The 24,724-nt window shown below is 42.4% G+C and overlaps 1 protein-coding gene across 1 annotated transcript in view; it reads left to right on the forward strand.

Moving 5' to 3' along the window:
* KSR2 (kinase suppressor of ras 2) overlaps window positions 1-24,724 on the forward strand; it is a 2,099,185-nt gene that overhangs the window by 1,196,467 nt on the left and 877,994 nt on the right. Inside the window, exon 13 of the mRNA XM_069212691.1 lies at window positions 20,653-20,701. Within this exon, the coding sequence (XP_069068792.1) occupies window positions 20,653-20,701 (49 nt within the window). The remainder of the gene's footprint in view (window positions 1-20,652; window positions 20,702-24,724) is intronic.

Here is a 24,724-nt window from a genome sequence, read left to right on the forward strand (position 1 = left end):
GGGCATTAGAGCTCACTCCACCAGAGCTAAGTCGGCCTCTTCGGCCTTGGCCAGGGGTGTTCCTGTGGTCGACATCTGCAAGGCCGCAACTTGGTCGTCCCTTCACACTTTTGTGAAACATTACTGTTTGGACTCTGAGGTCAGAAGGGACGGTCATTTTGCACGGTCAGTGCTGCAGGATTTCTTGGTTTGACCATTTAGGCACCCACCGCCGGGCGTGGTACTGCTTTGGGACTCTATTCATTAGGTGAGGAATCCACAGGTAGTTGTATCCATCAGAAGAACGAGTTACTTACCTTCGGTAACGACTTTTCTGGTGGATACATTAGCTACCTGTGGATTCCTCACGGTCCCACCCGCCTCCCCGTTGCCTTTTTGGTCTCTCCAAGCAATCCTTGAGTGTGCTCCTTTTGGTCTTCAAAGTTGCAATACATTTTGCATATATGATATTTGTATATATGTGTATATTTATATATAAATCTATATATATTGTGTATATACATGATTCGTATGTATAAATATATTTATTTGTTTAAAAAAAAAAAAAAAAAAAAAGAAGGTTATATTAAATCTACAGCTATTTTATTGCAATGTTGTGTGATTTACAATATTAAGAGATGTTGCTTTGCTCTTTCATTACATTGGGTTATTATTATTCTCATGCACGTAAAAAATGTTGGTACTGTCATCGGCACGTCGGCGAGGACCTCTTATTGCCTGTATGACGTCAGACGGCGTCGCGTGGGCTAGAGTGACGTCCTCGTCGACGTGCAGAGACTAGTAAGAAGATTTCCGTCGAATGCTGGCGCCATGGGAGTATTCATTAGGTGAGGAATCCACAGGTAGCTAATGTATCCACCAGAAAAGTCGTTACCGAAGGTAAGTAACTCGTTCGTTTGGTATGATTCATTAGCTTCTATTATAAGAGTAACATCCCCGCCCTCATCTGTAAGGGCATGCATTAATAAATGTTGTGTTAGTGCTTGTCTAGCATTTTCAGGAATGTCAATGGCATTAGCCATATTTGTTTAGAAAAACGGAACACCAAAAATGGGGAGTAAAGTTCTTTTATGAGTTCGAGCTCGAACAACCTACAGCGTAATCAGATGTTACCTTTTCAGCTGAGGAGGATATTCCCAAAGACCACGGACGTCTCCGTATAACGGTACTTAGGGTACCTGTTGACTGTGAGACAGTGATAGTCGGGGTATCCGTAAATTAGTGCCTAAACACCATCGTTGGTGGCGCCATGTCATAGTTTGGACTCTTGCTCTAGGCAAGACTGCTGGTTAAAGGATGACAGTACTTTTGTTTGTAGTCGACTATGTCTTTCCTACAACATGTCGCAACTGTTGTCCCAACCTTACCGGCTCACTAGCAGCACCTCATCAGAAACACAATAGTAAAAGGTGATTTGTGGCAGCCTTTACTCTTGAACCCGTGAGTAAGACATCTCAGGGAGTGTCGTGGTTAAACAGAGATTACCCCTTTCTCACAGATATATCATGTCTCATACAAACACAGGCAATGACAAAGATGCAGTAAAGTTTCAATAGTTTTTATTCAACATAACTGCAATTTGCGATAAGTTGCATGTGCTGCAATGATTAGGATAATGAATAATGCAAGAAACAGAATTGTGAAGTCGAGAGTCATTATTACAAAGACCCCCACCATCTTGCAATACATAGAAAAGACATATGAGATATAATGTGCCCTAATACCCTAATGTGAAAGGCCTAACCTCCTACCTAAAGGAGAGCTGGGTTTGTTAAACCTAATCTGCCAATGCCATGTCCATGAAAGGAGCCCCCAACCCTCGTTACCTTGGAATGAGGGCTCTATCTCAGACTCTGCAGGGACACGAAGACTGGGTCAGCGTCAAGACGACTGCAGCATCGATATCAGCGATGGTGGCGATGCCCTCTGGTCGGAATCCCTCTGATTATCTGTCTAAAGTGCGATATATTTATACAGATCTTCAAGGACCCCTGACGTAGGTGTGTTCCCAAACAATAGATAACAGACATGCTTGGGATGGCAATTAATATAAACAATCCCTCGAAAGTATAGAGAGGGAAAATCCCTAAGTGTGAACACCTACTGTTTGTTTGTCTTTGGTGCTTGATCTTGACGCCTTAGCACGGTGACACTGATAATGTAACTCATAACAAGTGGCCTAACGCTAAACAAGGCAGCCATCTTAGAAGACATAAATAATTAAGGGCCATATGTACGAACACATTTTCCCATTGACACAGAATGGGAAAAACCCTTTGCTACATCTGGCCCTAAATATGCTAAGACAGAGCAAGCTAAGTAGATTAAAAGTCACTAGGTGACGGGGCACGAGTCCGCAAGCCAAAGGCTAAGCTAACTCCTGTTATCCCATTAAAACGAAGTAGGATTCACTACAGAAGCCGCACACAAAAGGAAAAAGGAGTTTGCTTGCAATCAAACATATCAGCAAAAGTGCAATTAGCCATATAACAGGGGCGATGCCCAAGGCCGTAACTAAACCGCCCCAGGGAGGGACAAACATGAAGCATTTTCCAACTAAAATAAAGGATTTTTGAAGGGTAAGTTTATGAACGAGTGATAGTGATGGGCGTGCGATGGCCATGGTTAAAAGCCCAGATACATACCAACACGTCGGAAAAGCAGCGCTTTCGCACTGCAATGCTTGACCTGAAAAGGAGCTTTCACTTAATGAGGAGCATATGCAGAGAACGTAATTAGCTAGGCATAATTCTTTATACTTGGGTGTTCACTCTGATTTGCCCTAAATAGGGAGTTTTCAACACTCAGTCATGTTATAATGCCTGCTACTGCCCCTGATTCAGCAAGCAACACTAAATAAACCAATCCAATATATCAAATTAAAAATAGAGTAATTACTTAGGAGCCAGGTTCACCAAATTATTGGTGGGCTCCAAGTGAAGAACAATACATAAGTAAGAGCCACATGTACAAACCTTTTTTCCGGTAGCAAACAGGCCGATTTGCAGAATCAGCCCATTTGCGAACGCAAAAGTTGTTTTGGTATGTAGAAAGCTCTGCTTGCTACTCAGTAACCCAAAACCGAATTGCAAATTGGGTTTGCACTCCGGTATTAGGAAGGGGTGTCTTTAGGTCGTCCCTTCCTAATACCGAATCGCTGTGGCATGTGTGAATGTTTTGCGACTGAAATGCGGTTGCAAAACACTTACATTATACTGCAAAATGAATTTGGTGCCAGCCCATTCGCAAATAGAAAGGGGTCCTAAAAGGACCCCCTCCCCTTTGTGAATGTTTGGAAAATGCTTTTTTTAAGAACAACCGTGGTCCCACGGACCACTGCCTACTATTAAAAAAAGAAAAGAAAACTTTTGTTTTTGGTTTTTATACACACCCATTTTCCTTTAGAAAAAAAGGCTGCATTAAAAAAAAAAAAACATTTGCTTTATTTAAAAGCAATCACAGACATGGTGGTCTGCTGAGCCTAGCAGGCAACCATCCCTGTGATTCTAACGTTTCCCAATGGGTTGCAAACCGAGAACTACCTCATTAATGTTCATGAGATAGGTCTATTTGCGACCCACTGGGAATCCCAAAATGTGTCAGGCACATTTATACATTGGTATTTGTGATTACCAAATAGCACATCTCTAAAATTCGCTATTTGGTAATTACACACTATGATCTTTGTACATGTGGTCCTAATTTATTTATTGTCTTTTAGTGCTAATCGACCACTGCTGGATGCCAAAGGTTGCCTTCTCTTGAACCCCGAGCCCCGATTACGTCCTAATCAAATTAGGATAGGGTAAAATGAGTGTAGGGAAATGTGCATCAATGTCACTTGATCATAAGAAGGTCTGTCACAACGTATTGCACCTTCCATTACAGTCAAATGTGAGATAAAAACCCACTAGTCTATATTAGATATATACGTAAATGTACATTTCACAGTGCTTTATTTTCATAAATAAATCACATGCGGAAGTTTAAAAGGTTTATGATCATATTGTGTTTTTAATGGTTCCCTAACTATTTGAACACCTTAAAAATAAATCCGATATTATTCCAAATGGAAACATGAAAGCATTTAATTTACTTTACTTATTTAAATAACATGCATATTTTCACGGTTAGAGTAGCTGACTTCTGAAAGAGTCAGAGACATTTTAAAACAAGCATCACTTGTATTTAAAAAGGGCATTTTCCTTACAAATAAAGTACATTGTCTGCTCTGAATGTTATAATGGTAAAAGAAATGAGAAAAGTAGTTATGAGAAATGAAAGATGGCTTTGAATTGCAGCCTTATATGGCTTTCACACCCCATCTTTCAATCCCTTTAGAAATGTTGCTCACTCTTTCACACCTTGTCTTTCAGAAATCGGGCACCTGGCAATACATGAGCCTCGTGCACCTTCAGCCAGTAACAATGTGAAACATCCTGGCACAGTCCTTCAGCACTTCTCAAAATGTATTGGTGGGGCCCAACCCCACAAACCCTTGGAACCTGGCGCTAAAGCGTAATTTGATGAGCCCTGCTTCGTAAGGTTGCACTCAAAATGTTACAACTTTAAGTAGATTAGTATAGTTAATAGGCTGTGATCAAAATATTATGTGTGTAAATGCGTTTACACTTATTTTAGTGCAGTGCTTTTTTAAGAATGATCAACAAAGAAGCACAGAAACTGTGCTTATAGTTTGAAATTGTATTGCTTACTAAAACACTGCACAATTATAAATTCACCATAAATACGAATTACACCGGGCCCGTTATAAACACACCAAAGTGAATAACTGAAAGCTTCATCTGTATGTAAAAGAAGCTAATTACTAAGGACTTCGTTATAAATAGCCCAGCGATGGGCAATCAAACAACTGTTTTCATTCATTTATCCTGTGTCTGTATAAGTGGACATTTCCACTCCAGAATCCAACATGGATTTAATTGCTACAGTTCCATAAAGAGACCAAAAACCTACAGCAATTATGAGTTCTCAACCACACCTGCATATTGCTGTTGCCCTGTTCGCAGTTTCCTGAAAATATTTTGGCCTTTGAAAAAGCTTAGGTTGTCTCGCTAGGCTATTATTATTCAAAACATTTCATACCATATTGTACATACAGAGAGGGGCTTTTGGTAAGTGGGCTTCATTCATTGGTCTGTTAACTTGTCATTCAGTTTGCTTCCACCCACTTGCTACTTAATAGGGCATTCGGTAAGCCTGCTTTGCCTACTGGCTCCTTTAACTTTGAGCAGCTTCACAAAACCTGTGCATATTGTTCACATCCACCTCAGTCTAGTTCCTTTCTCTTCATCGGGATACCAGATTCAAAGTTTTCTTTGTTTTATTTATTTTCATATTAGTTTTCAGAACTGCTTATTTATTTTGCCTGCACTTTGAGTACTCAGATGATGATTTATGTTCTGACTCTTTTGTAAAAAAATGTATAATAATGCCATTAGTGGCACAATAGCATTGTAACTACCTGCCATTTGTTTAATTTAGTGGAAATTTATTACGGCCTCCTTAAAAAAAATAACAATAATAAAATGCATGGCACAATGGAAAGAATTGGAATTTAAGAAATCACTAGTAATGCGGCCACCCCAGTGCTTTTTTTCACTGTTATTGTGAACATATTGCAGGCCTGCTTCGAAGGCTGCATGTGTTTTTTCATTGTATTTTGTGGCATATGCGTGCATTAAGAAAACTAACCATCACACCAGCAAAGAATAAACCTATTGGTTTTGCCAAAGCGTGTTATAAAAGCAGTTGTTTCCTTTCATTAACTCATGACTTGTCAAATTTATATTTCCATCAATAGGTGCTAAATGTACATTGAATGCCAGATTACTGATTGACAGATCAACTTTTAGTAATCTATGTGAAGGTTAACTTTATATAGTGAAACCCCATAGAAGAATGATTCTTATTATATTGAATAGAAATTTGTCAGAACAAAGTTAGAGGCATTTCAAGGAGTTCACTGGCACACTGTCATTTGTTTTCTACTTCTGATTCAGAAGTTTAGAATAACTCTGACTTGGTGGCTGGGGCTCAAAGGACATTTATCATTAGTGAATAACTGCAGTTACAGGTAAGTACTATTTATGTAGAGAACTGCATAAAATGAATCAAGTTCATGTTTGGGTAATATTGGCCTCGTCTAGTCCCTAAGCAGAAAAGCAATTTCATCATTTCCTTACATGAAAGCTAGAAGTATACGCTGTGTCTCGCTGCAGCTTACCTTTTTTTTAGGATTAGAATATTCTTGCCCTTAAACATAGGCCAACCAATGGGAGAAGCAAATGGATTTACCACATCTTATGAAGACCTTTTCCAGAGTGTCTATGTGTTATAAGGTAATCAATCAGCTATCCTGGGTCTGAAGGTTGCCTAACATCCCTGAGAAGTTACTAGACTCATAAGAATACTCTGTAGTACCTTAGTGACACCCTCATATATGACAGCTTGGGAGGGTATTAAGCAGATGACAGCGAACGTGGGACTAGCTAGTAGTAGGTTGTGTATGGCAAGCAAATTCTCTTGATCCAATTTATTTTGAAATAAGGAAGTCTTTCAATATTGTAAAGAATAGCAATCCCTTCACATCCCTTCCTGTAGTATTGGTAAACATATATTTTTCTACATCAGTCTTATCAACCCATTAGCAGTCAATGCGCAAGTAATCATGGGTGAAGTGTCTGATTTTTCAGGCCTGAAAGAGGAGAGCAAGCAAGAAACCTGTGTTAGCAGCATAGAGGTGAAGCACATTAGGTATTGAGACCAGCTTCCACCTTTTTCCTAACACATCTGATTTTGGGTGGTTAATCCCAATTGTGGAAGAAAGCATTCCTTCCACCAGATATTCAACAATATTGTCTCTGGAAGGCCAATCATTGTGGTGGTACCATTGACAGAGGACTTAAAGGAATACTTTGTCTATTGAACCACTATTTCTGAGTGTGAAATCCTGCACATTATGTGTTCTTGTCATTTATCATCAATATTGTAGTTTTTGAAGATTACCTTTTGCCCTGCGGAGTTTAGGTATGAGACACTTGCCTTCTTTTTCCTTTGCTAAAGATTCATTCAGTGAGAAGGCCAATATCTGATGCCAGTGGCAGGTGGCCAGTACCCCTTTCAGTTGTTTGCCAATAATATTCAAAACTGTATTAGATCCATAAAATGTTCAAGATGATGTCAGTATATTCTGTATATGCCCCCTTGAAATTATCAAGAGATAACAAGCATGTTACATCCAGACATTTTTCATGAGATAAAGTGCTTAAGTACACCACAAGTAACCAACATTTCTGTAGGGATTCACCTTCCCGACCTAAGATGGTTCTGAGGTTATTCATCATTATGAATAAGGATGATTTCATACCATGATATGACTCAAAGGAAGTCAGTACAAGATGGTGCAGATTAATATTAACTCTGATGTCAAGCACATATGTTTCTATGGCTTTCCAGAATCTACAGGTGGTTAGTTTTGAAAAAGGCAAGTTCCATCTTGTAGGTTCTCTGACCGGTATCTAGTGCAAATGAAAAATCCAGAATGGTCATTTCCCTACTCAGTTCCAGGATTCTCTAAAACACTAAACTAATTTGTCTTTCAAATCCATTGGATCTCTGGAGTAGAAAGTTAGTAGGGAAATTCATAAGGGGGATAGATTAGAACTCTCGCCTAAAGTGTCCGACATGTATTGGCCCTTCCAGTGAAAGTTACATTAAAAGATCCTCACATACCCTATTGATGCCATGCTTCCTCCTCGGGTCTCATCCTTGTCCATAAAAAACAGGATGGGCTAAACCATTTCAGGGAGCACTTAAGTTTGTTTCTCCTTACGGGGTCCTATGCTAAAAATACCTAGAAAACACCTAGGTATCCCTTTTATTAGTGGTGTTTCTAGTATTATTAAAAATAAATTATTAGGGAGAATGTGAAAGTAATGATCCTATGCCTTCGCTTTATTAGTCAGCATGTTTCAGACCCTGTTCTACAAGGTCAATGGGGCCAGGACTTTTATCAGGACTATAAAGAAGTATTTGAATGCCTGGGACAAGTCTAATTCCTATTTATGTCTGGATTAAAGACAATTAAATCATAAGCAAGACACCCCGTTAGGGAGATGAACATACACGAACCAAGTAGGTTGAGAAGAGGCATGTTACCCTTGAAGAATGTTTAACTACAGGGGCATGCACCACACTGCTCCCATGTAACGAGTAGGCTACATAGCGAGGACAACAAAAGTGTAAAACACTGCACTGAATTAAGGCAAAAGGAGTACATGTTGTATGTATTACATGTTGTGTCCTGTTTGTAATTTGATAGTCTGTAATCCAGACATAAATAGGATTAACCAATGGGACCCAAGGATGAAGCATGACACCAGTAAGGTGTGAGTGTCTTTTAAACAACACTAAGTGATGTCCTGACTGAGGACAGAGCTCCACTTTACAAAAAATGTTTAACCCTACATAGCTCCACTTTAGAAAAAAATATTTAAGCCTTCACTGGGAAGGTTCAATACGTGTAGGACACTTAGGTGAGATTTGTATTTACGGAAGTTTTTATAGTATACTTTCTCTCCTCTCAACCCCTCCAGGCTTCAGAACACTTTTATGGAAATTCCCAGACATATGTGGTGGTGATAGATTAGAACACCACATCTAACTCTAGTTGTTGGCTAGCCTACACAGCAAGGAGTCCACTAGGTTGTTGAAAAACAGCAGGACATGCTATTTGCATCTTCAATCGCAGTTTTTTGGTTATCATTGTGAAGGACTACCATTATATGCAGCTCCTAACTAATACACATGGAAGACAGTTAAAACATATCCCCTGATCACCAAGAAGACAGAAGGTTTTCTGAAATTTCTAGAGATGACCACTTTGTATCCTAAGACACTGGTTATCTTATCCAAGTTATTAAAAAACTGAATTGTTACTGGTTACTCTGAAAAGGCACTGGCAATATTGGTAGCAAACTCATTTCAATAGCAGTCATCTAGCCAGAACTAAAGCTGTATAATCTGCACCACATGTTAAATACTTGTTTTCTCCTAGATGCAAAGGGGATTTGAGACTGTTTATGCAGGCTAAACTCCAGAGGGTGTACACACCCAGGTACTTAAGTGCCTGATGTACACAGTCATTTTGCGGTCACAAAGCCTGCAATTTTCCAAATTACAGTGTTTGTGACTGCAAAATCGCTGTTTTAAATCTCAACAATCCATATTCTGACTTGGTTGACATGTCACAGAATAACAAAATAAGTTTAGAAAGGCCTAACAAATCACTATTTGGAAGGGACATGTTTAGGGTGCACCTTCCATACAGCAATTCCTTATGCAATGTGTCAATGTTTTGCAACCATAATCAGGTTGAAAGACATTGAAAATGTATTGATTCAAAAGCGGATGTCGTACCACATTTGTGAAAGGGAAGGGTTCCCTTGGGACCACATCCTCTTTGTGAATATAAAAAACAATATTGGGGAGTAGGCAGTGGCCTCAGAGACCAATGTCAACTGCCCAAATTTTTTTTTTAAACTTTGCTTTTGAAATGCAGACCTTTTTATTTAAGAGAATGGTTGCAATAAAAGAAATGTTTTCCTTATTAAATGTGAGTACAGACATGGTGATCTCCTGTCACCAGCAGTGGGCTATCCCTGTGATGGCATTCAGTTATAGTCACTTGCAGCTTCTGACCTACTGAGGGAAATTGTTGAGGTAGATCGGATTGCTCTCATCAAGATTAGTAATTTTGTGAACCGCCATGTTAGTACACAGGTCAGTTCACAAAATTATTTTCCATTCATAAAAAATGGGTACAAAATCTGGGATTACTTTTTGAGAATGGTAATTTCATACATCAGGCCCCAGATTCATTAATCTCCTAATAAAACAGAAATAGAGCGGAACAAGAATCCTCACTGCTTCGGTGAATGACACCTATTGTGATGATAGATGTGCTGAGATGTGCCTTGAATCCATGTATTGTAACTCCTACATGACTTCCTAGATGGAGATTTTGGGTTTGCACAGGTACATGAACATACATGTATTGATTACCATCATTGTGTATGCCTGCTATCAGGGCTGCAGGGACAGCCATTGAGACTGCTTTATTGACAAGCTCACTGCTATTTATTTATTTATTTTAAATAATCTGGAAGATCAAAATAGGTCTTAAGCGAGCAATTCCCAAATCTCTCATTATATATTTGATTAGTAAACTAAACATAACTGAGCAGTTCCATCATTAAAGTGCATCACATCCTGGTTAACTGCCACCTATTTGTGCGACTGTAGGTACTTATACAAAATCCCTAGACTGGGAAGCTCAAATAAATTCTGGAGTTCACTGAAGGCCTAACTTTTCTATTGCTAATAAGGTCCCTTATTGTCCCAATGCCACTAATCAGGTATTGAGAGGCACAGTTTACTTCTGGTGGAGGCAGTGTCTTGGACCACATACATGTGAGCTTTAGGGATTTCACAAACTCTTACTGTAATACAAAACATGTGCAGGAAGTGCTGAATGAATCTGAATTACCTTAAACATCTTTATTTTCCTAATTTAAACAAAATGTTCTTCGTGCTATGAGAACTAATCATCTCTTGAATGGTTGAGTTGTTCATCACAAACAACCACCATGGATCAATCTGTCAACCGAAGGACAGCAAAGCTTAAGTAATATCTCCAGAGTCCAACCACCATTTAGGACTGTCCAGCACATCCTTTCGTTCTTTTGTGGCTCACTGTACATGTCTTCCTGGAATATAGGAACCAAGTTATAGCTCATTCCAAAATGTTAAAGTACATTTTGCCTGAAGGCAGGGATAGGTATAGTCCATGAAGCACTCTTCTTTACAAGGTTTACTGTACCGACTTGTGTGAAAGACATGGAGCACCAGGTGTTCAGTGTTTTTTATATCGTACCTAATAGGGCTGAATTGTTCAACTTATTTAGAGACATCAGTAGTGACCCATAAGCATGAGTTTCTTTACGAGCAATGTTGATGGATATTCTCAGCTGGCAGATGAGTGTCTCTTTACTAGCCCCAAACAACAAGGCTTTGATCTTGCAATGATAGATTATGTGTCTGCATAAGAAAATATATTCAGTGATAAGATGAAAAGTATAACTGAATACAGGAGGCATCAGGGAGTGTAGCGTTGTGTCATTCATATGTAGCTTGATCATATACTTCTTCAAATATAAAGAGTAAGGGCCTGAAGTACAAATTACCTGTTGCAAAAATCTGGTCGCAACTTGCGACCAGTATTGTTGGGATCAGTAGAGCATTTAACTTACTGATCAATGTAATAATAGGTTAGTTCACTAAGTTCCAAATCAGAGTGGATTGTAGTCTCATCTACCTCATGAATATCAATGCGGTAGAATGCAAATTGTGTCTCATTTTACACACGGATAATGACTTACTCGGATCAGAAGGCAACCATGTCTGTGATTGCCTTTCAGTAAGGTAAACTTTCTTTTTTATATGGAGCTTGTTTTCCTTAAAGGAAATAGGTATGTGTTTAAAATTGAAAGTTTTCTTTCTTGAAAAGGTTGTTTGACAAAGTTTTTTTTTTTTAACATTTTTATAGGAAATTGTTCCTAAAACAGTGATACACTGCATGCCAATTTGCTGTATGGAAGGGACACCTCCAACTGTGTTTCTGAACACTGAATCAGTAATCCTAAAATGGGATTAGAATATTTTAAAAAGCATTTTTGTAGTTAAAAACTCTGAATCAGAGTGTTTAGTCCATATCTATGCTTTGTACATCGGGACCTAAAATCCTGGGTTTGAAGGGAAGCAGTAAATCATTAAATGACACAATCTCAAACCTGGAGAACCACTGAAGAATTTTACTCATAGTAAAAGTTATAAAGTAACTCCAAAGGCGTTCTCTATTCCACCCAACTGCCATGTTCAATAGGACACTGTTGGACTTTTGCTTATGCAGGGTCATCCTGAATCTTTTTGCCTCCTGCCTCCTATTTTTTTCTGACCTGTCGCTGTTGGCTTTTGAACTCTGAGCACTTTCCCACTGCTAACCAGTGCTAAAGTGCATATGCTCTCCGTGTAAATTGTATGTAATTGGTTTATCCATGATTGGCCTATTTGATTTACTAGTAAGTCCCTAGTAAGGTGCTCTAGAGGTGCCAGGGCCTGTAAATCAAATGCCACTAGTAGGCCTGCAGCACTGGTTGTGCCACCCACATAAGTAGCTCTGTAATCATGTCTCAGACCTGCCACTGCAGTGTCTGTGTGTGTATTTTTACACTGTAAATTCGACTTGGCATGTGTACCCACTTGCCAGGCCTAAACCTTCCCCTTTCTTACATGTAAGGCACCCCTAAGGTAGGCCCTAGGTAGCCCCAAGGGCAGGGTGCAGTGTATGGTTAAGGTAGGACATATAGTAATGTGATTTATATGTCCTGACAGTGAAATACTGCCAACTTCATTTTTCACTGTTGCAAGGCCTGTCTCTCTCATAGGATAATATGGGGGCTACCTTTAAATATGATAAAGTGTAGATTCCCCTAGAGAGTAGATGGACATGTGGAGTTTGGGATCCCTGAACTCACAATTTAAAAATACATCTTTTAGTAAAGTTGATTTTGAGATTGTGCGTTTGAAAATGCCACTTTTAGAAAGTGAGCATTTTCTTGCTTAAACCATTCTGTGACTCTGCCTTGTTTGTGGATTCCCTGTCTGGGTCAGTTTGACAGTTGGGTTGTTTTTCACCTCGCACTAGACAGTGACACAAAGGGGGCTGGGGTGTAACCTGCATTTCCTGATTAGCCATCTCTGCTAGGAGGGAGGGGTGCAGTGGTCACTCTCATCTGAAAGGACTGTGCCTGCCTCTGACAATGCCGGCTCCAACCCCCTGGTGTGTGTCTGAGGCCTTGCCTGGGCAAGGCAGGATTTCACAAGTAGGTGTGAGTCCCCTTTGAAGAAAGGTGACTTCAAAGACTAAAATGGGTATAAGAAGGGCACCCAAATCTACAGACTTCAGAAACACTTCTGGATCCAAGAGAAACCTCTGCCTGGAGAAGAGCTGATAGCTGAGGAAGAAGTGCTGCCCTGCCTGTGACTGTGCTTTGTGGAGCTTTCCTGCAGTGCTGCTTCTGCCAGAGTAAGAGGGCAAAGACTGGACTTTGTGTGCCTTCCATCTTGTGAAGAAATCTCCAAGGGCTTGATTTAGAGCTTGCCTCCTGTTGTTTGAAGTCTCAGGGACAGCAAAGACTTCTCTCTGCCAGCACCTGGAGTCTCTGGAGAGACTCCTGCTCTGACAAGTGGTGCCCTATACAGTCCCTGGGCCCTTGAAAGGAAAGCTGGTGGAAATCCAAGGAAATCGACTTCGGACGACTCCGGACCGACGCCGCTGCTGAATCCGGTGACGCCGCCTGCCCCTGACGCCGTGACCTTCGCTGAAACGCGACGCTCTTCGCAGGCCCGACGCCGCAGCAGCCCCGCTGAAGTCCGCGATTCCGTGGAAGTCGCCGCACCACGTCGTGACCAACGCCGCTCGAAGTGCACGGATTCAATGTTACGCACAGACGCCGCGATCCCCGACTTCGCGCATCAGCTTGTTTTCACTCTTCACCAAAGGTACTGTACTTGGGGGTCTACACGACTTCGTGTCCGGCGCCGCTGGTGTCGGCTTGTTGGGAACGACTCCGTCACGACGCCGTGTTAACATCTCATCGAAGCATTTTTGTTTCTAAGCGCTAATTTTTTGTTTAACCCCTTCTGTGCCTTGGACGAGATGATCTCGTCCAAGGCTACAGTTCCCCTGTGCCTTGGACGAGATCATCTCGTCCTAGGCACAGGGGAACTTGGGGGCGCTCTAGCGCGCCCCCCGTGCACCCCCCTCCCCCCCAAGTCGGGGATGGAAGGGGAAGACCTTCCCCTTACACCCCCGACCCCCCCCCCTGTGACGTCAGCGCGCGCGCTGATGTGTCACAGGGGCCTCCCTAGTCGCGCTGGAAGCTCTGCTTCCAGCGCGATTGAAAAAGAAATGCAAAAGCATTTCTTTTTCAATCACTGGGAGGCCCGGAGGGGCTTCAAAGGGAAGGAAAAGTATTTCCTTCCCTTTGAAGTCCCTCCGAGGGTTTCAAAAGCCAGATTGCTTGCAATCCGGCTTTTGAAACCCCACTAGACACCAGGGATTTTTTTTTTTTTTATTGTTATTGACAAAAGGGAGCGACCCCTTGGGCAAGGGTCGCTCCCAGGGGGGGCATATTTTCGGGAAGGTTTTCTGGGCCCCCCCCCCCCCCGGGGGCAGAAACCTCTAGGCACCAGGGACCTTTTTTTTTGTTTTTTGTTTTTTGTGTTATATATTTTTTTTTTTTGGTGGGGAGCGACCCCTTAGGCAAGGGTCGCTCCCCTTGGGGGAAAATTATATTTTGGCCATTTCTGCCCCCCTTGGGGGCAGATTGGCCTATTTTGATGAGGCCTATCTGCCCCCAAGGGGGGTAGAAACCACTAGACACCAGGGATTTTTTTTTTTTTATTGTTATTGACAAAAGGGAGCGACCCCTTGGGCAAGGGTCGCTCCCAGGGGGGGCATATTTTCGGGAAGGCCTTTTCTGCCCCCCCGGGGGCAGATCGGCCTACTATTAGGCCGATCTGCCCCCAGGGGGGGCAGAAACCTCTAGGCACCAGGGACCTTTTTTTTTGTTTTTTGTGTTATATTTTTTTTTTTTGGGTGGGGAGCGACCCCTTAGGGAAGGGTCGCTCCCCTTGGGGGAAAATTATATTTTGGCCATTTCTGCCCCCCTTGGGGGCAGATTGGCCTATTTTGATGAGGCCAATCTGCCCCCAAAGGGGGTAGAAACCACTAGACACCAGGGAGTTTTTTCTTTGCGTGAATTTCACGCAAAGGGAGCGACCCCTTAGGCAAGGGTCGCTCCCTGGGGGGGGGAGGGCAATTTATTTTAGGCCATTTCTGCCCCCCCTGGGGGCAGATCGGCCTATTATTAGGCCGATCTGGCCCCAGGGGGGGAAGAAACCTCTAGGCGCCAAGGCAATTTTTTTTTTTTTGTGGTTTTTTTTTTTTGTTGTTTCTTTTTTTAGAGATGGGGAGCGACCCATCAGGCAAGGGTCGCTCCCCTGGGGGGGCAAATTGTATTTAGAACATTTCTGCCCCCCTGGGGGCAGATTGGCCAATTTTAGGTCAATCTGCCCCCAAGGGGGCAGAAACCACTAGGCACCGGGGATTTGTTTTTTGGCGCCAATGTCACGCAGGGGGAGCGACCCCGTAGGCAAGGGTCGCTCCCGAGGGGGTGGGGGGGGTGGTTGGGGGGGGCAAATTTATTTTAGGCCATTTCTGCCCCCCCCCCCCGGGGGACAGATCGGCCTATTATTAGGCCGAACTGCCCCCGGGGGGGGGGGGGGCAGAACCCTCTAGGCGCCAGGGCAATTTTTTTTTTTTGTGTTTTTTTTTTGTGTTGTTTCTTTTTTTAGAGATGGAGAGCGACCCATCAGGCAAGGGTCGCTCCCCTGGGGGGGCAAATTGTATTTAGACCATTTCTGCCCCCCTGGGGGCAGATTGGCCAATTTTAGGTCAATCTGCCCCCAAGGGGGCAGAAACCACTAGGCACCGGGGATTTGTTTTTTGGCGCCAATGTCACACAGGGGGAGCGACCCCGTAGGCAAGGGTCGCTCCCGGGGGGGGGTGGGGGTTGGGGGGGTAAATTTATTTTAGGCCATTTCTGCCCCCCCCCCCCCCCCCGGGGGACAGATCGGCCTATTATTAGGCCGAACTGCAGAACCCTCTAGGCGCCAGGGCAATTTTTTTTGTTTGTGTTTTTGTTTTTTGTTGTTTCTTTTTTTAGAGATGGGGAGCGACCCATCAGGCAAGGGTCGCTCCCCTGGGGGGGCAAATTGTATTTAGACCATTTCTGCCCCCCTAGGGGCAGATTGGCCAATTTTAGGCCGATCTGCCCCCGGGGGGGGGGGAGGGGCAGAAACCTCTAGGCGCCGGGGGAAGATTGGCTGAGTTTAGGTCAACCTGCCCCCAAGGGGGCAGAAACCACTAGGCACCGGGGATTTGTTTTTTGGCGCCAATGTCACGCAGGGGGAGCGACCCCGTAGGCAAGGGTCGCTCCCGGGGGGGGGGGGGGGGGGGGGGGTGGAGGTTGGGGGGAGAGAAATTTATTTTAGGCCATTTCGGCCTATTATTAGGGCGATCTGCCCCCGGGGGGGGGCAGAAACCTCTAGGCGCCAGGGCAAATTTTGTTTTGTGTTTTTTTTTTTTTTTTGTTTGTTTGGGGTGTTTCCTGTCGCCGGCGCTAGGCCTACCCACGCAAGTGAGGTATCATTTTTATCGGGAGACTTGGGGGAACGCTGGGTGGAAGGAAATTTGTAGCTCCTCTCAGATTCCAGAACTTTCTGCCACAGAAATGTGAGGGACATGTGTTTTTTTAGCCGAATTTTGAGGTTTGCAAAGGATTCTGGGTAACAGAACCTGGTCCGAGCCCCGCAAGTCACCCCTCCTTGGATTCCCCTAGGTCTCTAGTTTTCAGAAATGCACAGGTTTGGTAGGTTTCCCTAGGTGCCGGCTGAGCTAGAGGCCAAAATCTACAGGTAGGCACTTCGCAAAAAACACCTCTGTTTTTTCCCAAAATTTAGGATGTGTCCACGTTGCGCTTTGGGGTGTTTCCTGTCGCCGGCGCTAGGCCTACCCACGCAAGTGAGGTATCATTTTTATCGGGAGACTTGGGGGAACATAGATTAGCAAAACAAGTGCTATTGCCCCTTGTCTTTCTCTACATTTTTTCCTTCCAAATATAGGAGAGTGTGTAAAAAAGACATCTATTTGAGAAATTCCCTATAATTCACATGCTTGTATGGTCACCCCGGAATTCAGAGATGTGCAAATAACCACTGCTCCTCAGCACCTTATCTTGTGCCCTTTTTGGAAATGCAAAGGTTTTCTTGATAGCTATTTTTTACTCTTTATATTTCAGCAAATGAATTGCTGTATACCCGGTCTAGAATGAAAACGCACTGCAGGGTGCAGCTCATTTATTGGCTCTGGGTTCCTCGGGTTCTTGATGAACCTACAAGCCCTATATATCCCCGCAACCAGAGGAGCCCAGCAGACGTAACGGTATATTGCTTTCCATAATCTGACATTGCAGGGAAAAGTTACAGAGTAAAACGTAGAGAGAAATTTATGTTTTTTTCACCTCAATTTCAATATTTTTCTTTTTCAGCTGTTATTTTCTGTAGGAAACCCTTGTAGGATCTACACAAATGACCCCTTGCTGAATTCAGAATTTTGTCTACTTTTCAGAAATGGTTAGGTTTCTGGGATCCAGCATTGGTTTTCATGCCCATTCCTGTCACTGACTGGAAGGAGGCTGAAAGCACCAACAATTGCAAAAATAGGGTATGCCCCAGTAAAATGCCCAAATTGTGTTGAAAAATTGGGTTTTCTGATTCAAGTCTGCCTGTTCCTGAAAGCTAGGAAGCTGCTGAGTTTAGCACTACAAACCCTTTGTTGATGCCATTTTCAGGGGGAAATCCACAAGCCTTCTTCTGCAGCCACTTTTTCCATTTTTTTTTTAAAAAACGAAATTTTCACTGTATTTTGGCCAATTTCTTGGCCTCCTTCAAGGGAACCCACAAAGTCTGGGTACCTCTAGAATCCCTAGGATGTTGGAAAAAAAGGACGCAAATTTGGCTTGGTTAGCTTATGTGGACAAAAAGTTATGAGGGCCTAAGCGCGAACTGCCCCAAATAGGCAAAAAAAGGCCTGGCACAGGAGGGGGAAAAGGCCTGGCAGCGAAGGGGTTAATCTTTAAAAATTCATAACTTGACTTGTGTATGTCGGATTTTTGCTGTTTTGGTCTTGTTTTGTTTAGATAAATATTTCCTATTTTTCTAAACCGGTGTTGTGTCATTTTGTAGTGTTTTCATTAAGTTAGTATTTTGTGAAGTGTGTAATTTTGCAACCCATCCTTTCTACTAATTGGTCAGAATTCCAAATTGTAGGGGGTTGCAATCCGACCTACTTCATCAACATTCATTCACCATTGGGGGCCCACAAAGGGGTGGAGGCCTGCTGGGGTTTTATGCCCGCCATATCTATGATCACATATTACATTTTACTTGTAAATATAGCTCTTTTTCTTTAAAGGAAGTGGGGTTTCATTTAAAAATTACACTTTTTTTAAAACACGTCTTAAACCCTCATTCTTTCTATAAAATTACAATTATTATACCCTGGAGATTTTTACATGCAGCTCTGGATTCTTGTGCTGTGGCTCTGGAACAATGAAAACATTTGTGTGTTTTGAGATTTCTGTAATTGTGCAATACATCTTATTATCGATAGTCAGATTTCAGCAGTCTCTGCTTTGTTTGATTCTAAGTGTATGTGACAGAGTTGGACACTTTTGTACCTTAATCATTGTGCTCTTCAATATTGAGACTTTGTGATTTCATTCTCTGATTTTTGCTGTAAATCCAACTTCTCATTCTTGAGTAAGTGAGAGAGCATGATCTCTGACGCAGGATCAAGGCACATTTGTAGACGGGTGACAGGTTTTTATGTGGGTTGGCCTGAATAGGAGTGTGCAAGTTACTCGTATGGTCTGCGTGGTGTTTCAGTGTTGTGCAAGTTTACCAGAGTTGTGCTCTTATCGTGTTTGTATTGCTGTGTCTATGGTATGTGCTTACTCTAAAGGAGTGAGGGATAGGAGGCTTAAGCTTAGCCCTTGTGTATGGATGGATAGGTGTGTAGATGTAGTTTTCTTTCTGTGGGGAGAGTTTGGTATAGTACATATTGGGCAAAAGCTGTTTTTACCCTGCAGCTGGTGATGTATAGCTGCATCTATGCATCGTGTGAAGCAAAGAACATCGAGAAATAATGCAGAGAGAGTTTTGCCTTCAATCCTTGTGGATCATTTGAGGTAGATCCAGTGCTTAATTTGTGCTTTTTGTTTCTGGTTTTGAGCACCGGCACTTATTGTTTAGGGCCGGCGCTTATTCTTCGCCCCCAAGCATTTGCTGCGGCAAAAGGCACATATGGGAAAGACGAAGGAAGAGAAAAACGAAAATGCGTCACAATGGGAGAAATCAGAAAGTTGCCAGAGTGAACTGAAGGGGCAGGGAGTGGCTTTAAATGGAATGAAGTGGCCCGAGATCGCTTCAGGATTACGCTGCCTCAGTATTCCGTGTTTGCACATTTAATTGCAGCAGCCGCATGTTTAAGAGGAGAGTTTTCAGCACCGGCAGCTTGTTATTCACAAATTAAGCGCTGGGTAGATCCCACAAATGCATAAATGATAAAACTCAACTATCGTGGACATGGAGCTTATCTATACATGCTGAAAGCAAATTTAAATCTGTGTAATACACTCAAAGCTAATAAATCAATTATCACTGAGACGTATCCCACGAGGACGCACTCATACTAATTAAAGCAGAGTGAGGATGGGACAAATTTCCCACTTAAACAAGCCCAAAGCCAATTTCAAACATGTCCAGTAAAGGCAGTGCTTCCTGGAATTAATGAAGCGGGTATCCTCAGGGACTGAAATAACATAAAGGGGTGACATCACCAAGGTCTGAGACCGAACAACGAAAGTGTGCTGCAGGATGGGACACAAGCCCATTTGAATAGGCAAATTCAAAATTGATTAAAGTAAATGTAAACATAACCAATGCAGACAACACTGCCTATAATGAAGGTCTTGTATGTCTCCAAGAGCTGAGCTAGCCACAGGAGGCCGATTTCACCAAAGCCCAGCACTCGAGAATGGGTCCTAGTTAGTTTTATATAATAGCTACGTTTATACTTGGTGTTTCCTGCCAGCAGTTAACTTACGGACAGCTCTGAGAACTATGGCACATAGAGCAAACTCAGTTTGTGCAGTATAAAACAGTGTGTTGAAGCAGAGCAGCTGCGATTAGAATGGCGATCCACCACATCTATAGTGCACACTTTAGTCACTCGACCACATCTCATTTGGTGGAAGACCTCAATTATCTCTTGAATAGAACAACATGTGTAGTGATGTGTTAATGGGAGCTCAAAGTATGTTTGTAATCATGGAACGGCCAGCGGAGGTGATGTGGTTGAGAGCAGTCGTACTATTCACTGTGTACTATTCACTGTCCACCACTGCTGCATTCCATACCTGGTGGGAGGGAGCCTCATTTCACATTCTGCTTGCTACATGACAACTTGTGTGCTGAGTAGAGAACAACTGTATTCCCCTGGCTTACTCTAAGGATAATCTAGTTCTTATAAGTGCTAATGTATTTAGCGTTAACTGCCCGTGTTGCTTGTTTTAGGAATAGAAGCTAGTAACACGACCTGGTATTTTTTTGAATTCTCCTTCTCATTAGAAAATTACCTGTAGGAGTGCAGTGCAGGCAGTCTGATGAAAGGGCAGACAAAACTTTTTCTCTTTCCCATCAGCCACGAGCATCCCCAGAGTGATATCTCAATATTAATGTGTTTATGGTCAGGGAGCAGAAAAGAGCAGGAACCCGAACAAAATAAAAATGTGCTAAATCGAATCAGCTACATAGGGATGAAGTTCATTACTGCAACTCATTTAACAGTACACTGTAATCTTGATTGTTGGTTCTTTTTCCCAGAAATGAAGGAAATCCAGTACTTCAAATTGAAGTGGAGCCAACCTCAGAGGTAAGAAAAAACAATAATGTTTTGATAATGAACGAGAGAAAGGCAACAACTTTGTAACTTAATGAACGCGTGTGCTTGAAAACCTGTCCTCGATGTGAACTGCAGTGATTTATCGTGTCCTCGGTGGAGAGGTTATAGAAATTGATGAGCTCCGGGGTTGTCAGAAGTGGTAACTTTGGCAGAGAAACTGAGAATGAAGACCCATGGTGTTTGCCTAATGTGCAGTTTTCCACCTCTCTTTACGTCCAAACCATGTCTGCTCTCTTGTCTTTGAATATGTCCTTCCTGTGACTACCAGGCAGTGCACTGGCTATGTATGGCCTGGTGGTGCTTTCTGTAAATAGACCTGCTCCAGCTCCTCCCCTTGTGATGCTGCAAGGGTCAGGCGGGTCCGGGTCGTGTTGTTGCTATTAGATCCTACATCATTCACAGGTGTGCATCTGCACCGGATAAAACTGGATGCCTGTCTTTTGGCTTGAAAATACCAGGTTTAGAGTTTGTGGACCCGGGATTTCCAACTCATAGACACCAGGACACTCAGACATGCAAGTGGTGGAATTCCACGCGGGAGATATTGCTTGTAGTGGAATTCCACCACTCGTAATGAGAGCTTCAGTCTTTTGGGTGTGCCAAACAGTAGGTGACAAGGTGAAGAATCCATCCAGCCCCTTCTGGACGAAGTATATGCACAGCAGTAGCACTCTTAGTTGGAACTACTGAGAGAGTAGGTGGTAACTGCAGTCCTCCCTTATAGTCACTGTGACTGATATCGAGACTGTTCTCTTTGGTATGCCATAAGACTGCTCCAATATGTAGTTTAGTTTTTTGCACATTTCATTATTTCGTTTTTAGGTCAATTACAGGTAAGTACACCATAAAGGATCTCATGAATACAAATATTCAAGAGACAGGAGCACAAGGAACATAGGGCCACATGTATGAAGCATTTTGCACGTCGCAGACGGCGAATCGGGCCGTTTGCAGCATTCAAAATGCAATTTGGGATGTACAGACCCATATTTGCGATTCAGTAATCTATTTACTTTGTAAAGGGCAGCGCACATTTTTTTTCAGAGCAGGCAGTGGTCCTCGTTTTCCTTTAAAGAAAACGGGCTGCATTAAAAAAAATAAACCAGCTTTATTTAAAAGCAGTCACAGACATGGTGGTCTGCTGTCTCCAGCAGGCCACCATCCTTGTGAGGGTGGCCATTCCCAATGGGGTCGCAAATCGCGACCTACCTCATGAATATTTGAGGTAGGTCATTTGCGACCCCATTGGGAATCGCAAACAGTGTCATTGACAATGTTATACATAAGGTTTTGTGACTCGCGTAACCTGTATTTCGTACATGTGGCCCATATAGAACCATAACATTAATAATGGACAAGTCATATCGGCCTATATATTGTACATTGCTTAGTGTTTCAGTGTAGAAGGGCTTGCTGTCAAGATTGCTCTCACCCACATCGTGTCATGCAGCAGTGGCCCTAAAAGCTGGTGCTGAAAGAATTGGAGGTACCTTAGTTCCTTCTCCATATTTGAGTAGCCCGCAACAGAATTCAATAACTACCTAGAGGTTACCATTCTGTCTAATTAAATGGTTTACATTTTTTGAGTTGGAAATGATAAGCAATAGATCTAGGATTTATTCCGCATACTATAAATAAGCTAATAGTTTGTCAAGGTCAGGCAAAACTCCAGTAACTTTAATGAACACGCCGACATCATGCCAATGGGCTCTGCCTAGAATGCCCCAAGGACTGCTATCAAAATTGCTTAAGAATCATCAATTCTATTTCATTGAACCTCTCCCTTCACTATAAAAAAATGGAGCTTGTTTCCAAAATGGTTGTTTTCTGTTATCTTGCATATAGATGTCTTTTGCTACATTAACAATATTTGATTACTACCTTTTTCGACCGCAAACATTCTTTGCTAAGTTAGTAAAAGTGCAAACGAAAGAAATATTTTCTTTACAGGAAAAAGCAGCTTTATCGCATTTTAAGTTACAGTGTTCGAATTGAAGTGCAAATCTGGTAAAGGCAAAAGAAAACATATGCAAATAGAGGCAATGACATATATTTGTAGGGCGTGAAAGAGGCGTGAAAGTCCAGATATAGTAGATATTTTGACATCTCAGTTGTAACAGTGTAGCAAGGGACTATAGCTTTTCCAGATGGAGAGCAGTTTTAGAATTTTAGGTGTGAGGGGCTGTACGGTGTCTAAGTTGCTTGCCGTGAGCTAGTAACTTAATTTTTATATAGCAATTCAAGCACAGTTTTAGATTATTTAAAAGCAGTAAATAAGTGACGCTACAGTTGGCTAATTTGAAGTACTCACTTTACTGAATTCAGAAAAAAGGGAAAGCTGAATTGGCCTTACCAGGTCTCGAATTTATGACTTTCAGCTCTCAACAGATGGCAATAGTGAGCTTTCTAGGCACAAACGAGTCTATTCACTAACTGCATTTTGTGACATATGAAGTAGTGCTTCAGTATTATTGCTCACATACTACAAAATGTTTTCCTCTAAACTATGTGCCTCAACATCTGCCACTCCTGTGTTTTCTTTGCAGCAGGTTCCGCCACGTGTAAGGCGATCTCTGCATATGTAGGTTTACATTTTAGTTGTAAATATTGGGGGGGGGGGGATCGACTGACCAATAACAGGTATGGAGACAGGCTGTGTATTATGACAAACAGGGTTATTAATGTCTATATACAGATTTAAGCCCCTCTGTGCACATCCCGTGCTCATGAGCCTTTTCCTCCCATTGCTAATCTTCATAGTTGGGTTTTGTCACTGTAGCCATAATTATGAATTCCAGTTCATAACTCTCATACTCTTGAGCTTCCTTAGGGTTCACTTCTATCCTTTGCTTCCATGGCCTCCAACTCTTAACCCAGAGGAATCAGGCCCCTCCTTCTGGCTTCTCAGTACTGGTACTTCTCTAATTCCTGGCGGGCCCCAACACCTTCCACATCAAAAAAAGAAGGATCTATGGTAAGGAAGGGTGTTGCTGCGTAGCCAGTCATCCTCTGCCTCCTTCTCTTGTACTTGACTGTGAAAAAAAGGACCTATGGTTAGCCAGAGTATTGGCACGCATTCTATCTCCATCTCTACTGACTTTTATAGTCTCAGGTCCCACACCCTTCCTTTTTCTGTCCTTCACCTTCTATTCTCTTTAGTGGAGTACCTTTGTGCAGATTCATGCCTTTTCTGTCCCCTCCGCTATTGGTTCTCCTCTCATGTGTTTCCCCACCTACAAAATTCAAGGGCCTGTGCTCCTTTATATTCACCAACACTCCATGGTTTTTCTCGGTGTTTCAGTGGTACTCCTTTGTATGAATTACTCCGCTCTATGAAACTTGCCTGCTCTCCCTTTCCAAGTAAGGGAGTTTGCTTTGCCCATTCTGGAACAGGTATTCCGGTGAAAAATTACTGTAGTTAATCTGTTTTGGCATGCTACTACTTAGTTTTCCTTCTTGTTGATGGCGATCTCCTATCCTCCGATCTCCTATCCTTTATCAGACACTTCTCCCTCCAGAGCTTGGGTCTGGGGACCTCCTCACATTCGATTCCCCCTTAAGGTAGCTTCATATATCCTTGACAGATAATCTACTGTGTTTATTAGCTTTCTTGGTTGATGCCTTACTGAGAAGTAATATGGTTTTAAAGCTAGGAACCAGTGTAACACTCAATGGTTACCATCATTATTCTGGGTGAACCTGATCAATGGATAATTTTTTAGTTACAACGTCAAAATAACAACCTAAGAGATAATATTCCAATGCCTCAGTGTCTCATTGAATTGCCAGCCATTCCTTCTCACTGGTTGCATATGACACTTCATGAGGCAGTAACTTCCTACTAATATATACTATTGGGCGATCACCATCCTCAGATTCCAGTGCCGGTCCTGTACTGTGCTCGGTCCTAGAATGTCTGTCTGCAGCATAGAGGGTTGTTTAAAATCTGAACATCTTAAAAAGAGTCTCCAGCTAGAGCTTTCTTTAGTGCTC

This window comes from Pleurodeles waltl, chromosome 11 (genome assembly GCF_031143425.1).
Source record: "Pleurodeles waltl isolate 20211129_DDA chromosome 11, aPleWal1.hap1.20221129, whole genome shotgun sequence".
Lineage (NCBI taxonomy): Eukaryota > Metazoa > Chordata > Amphibia > Caudata > Salamandridae > Pleurodeles > Pleurodeles waltl.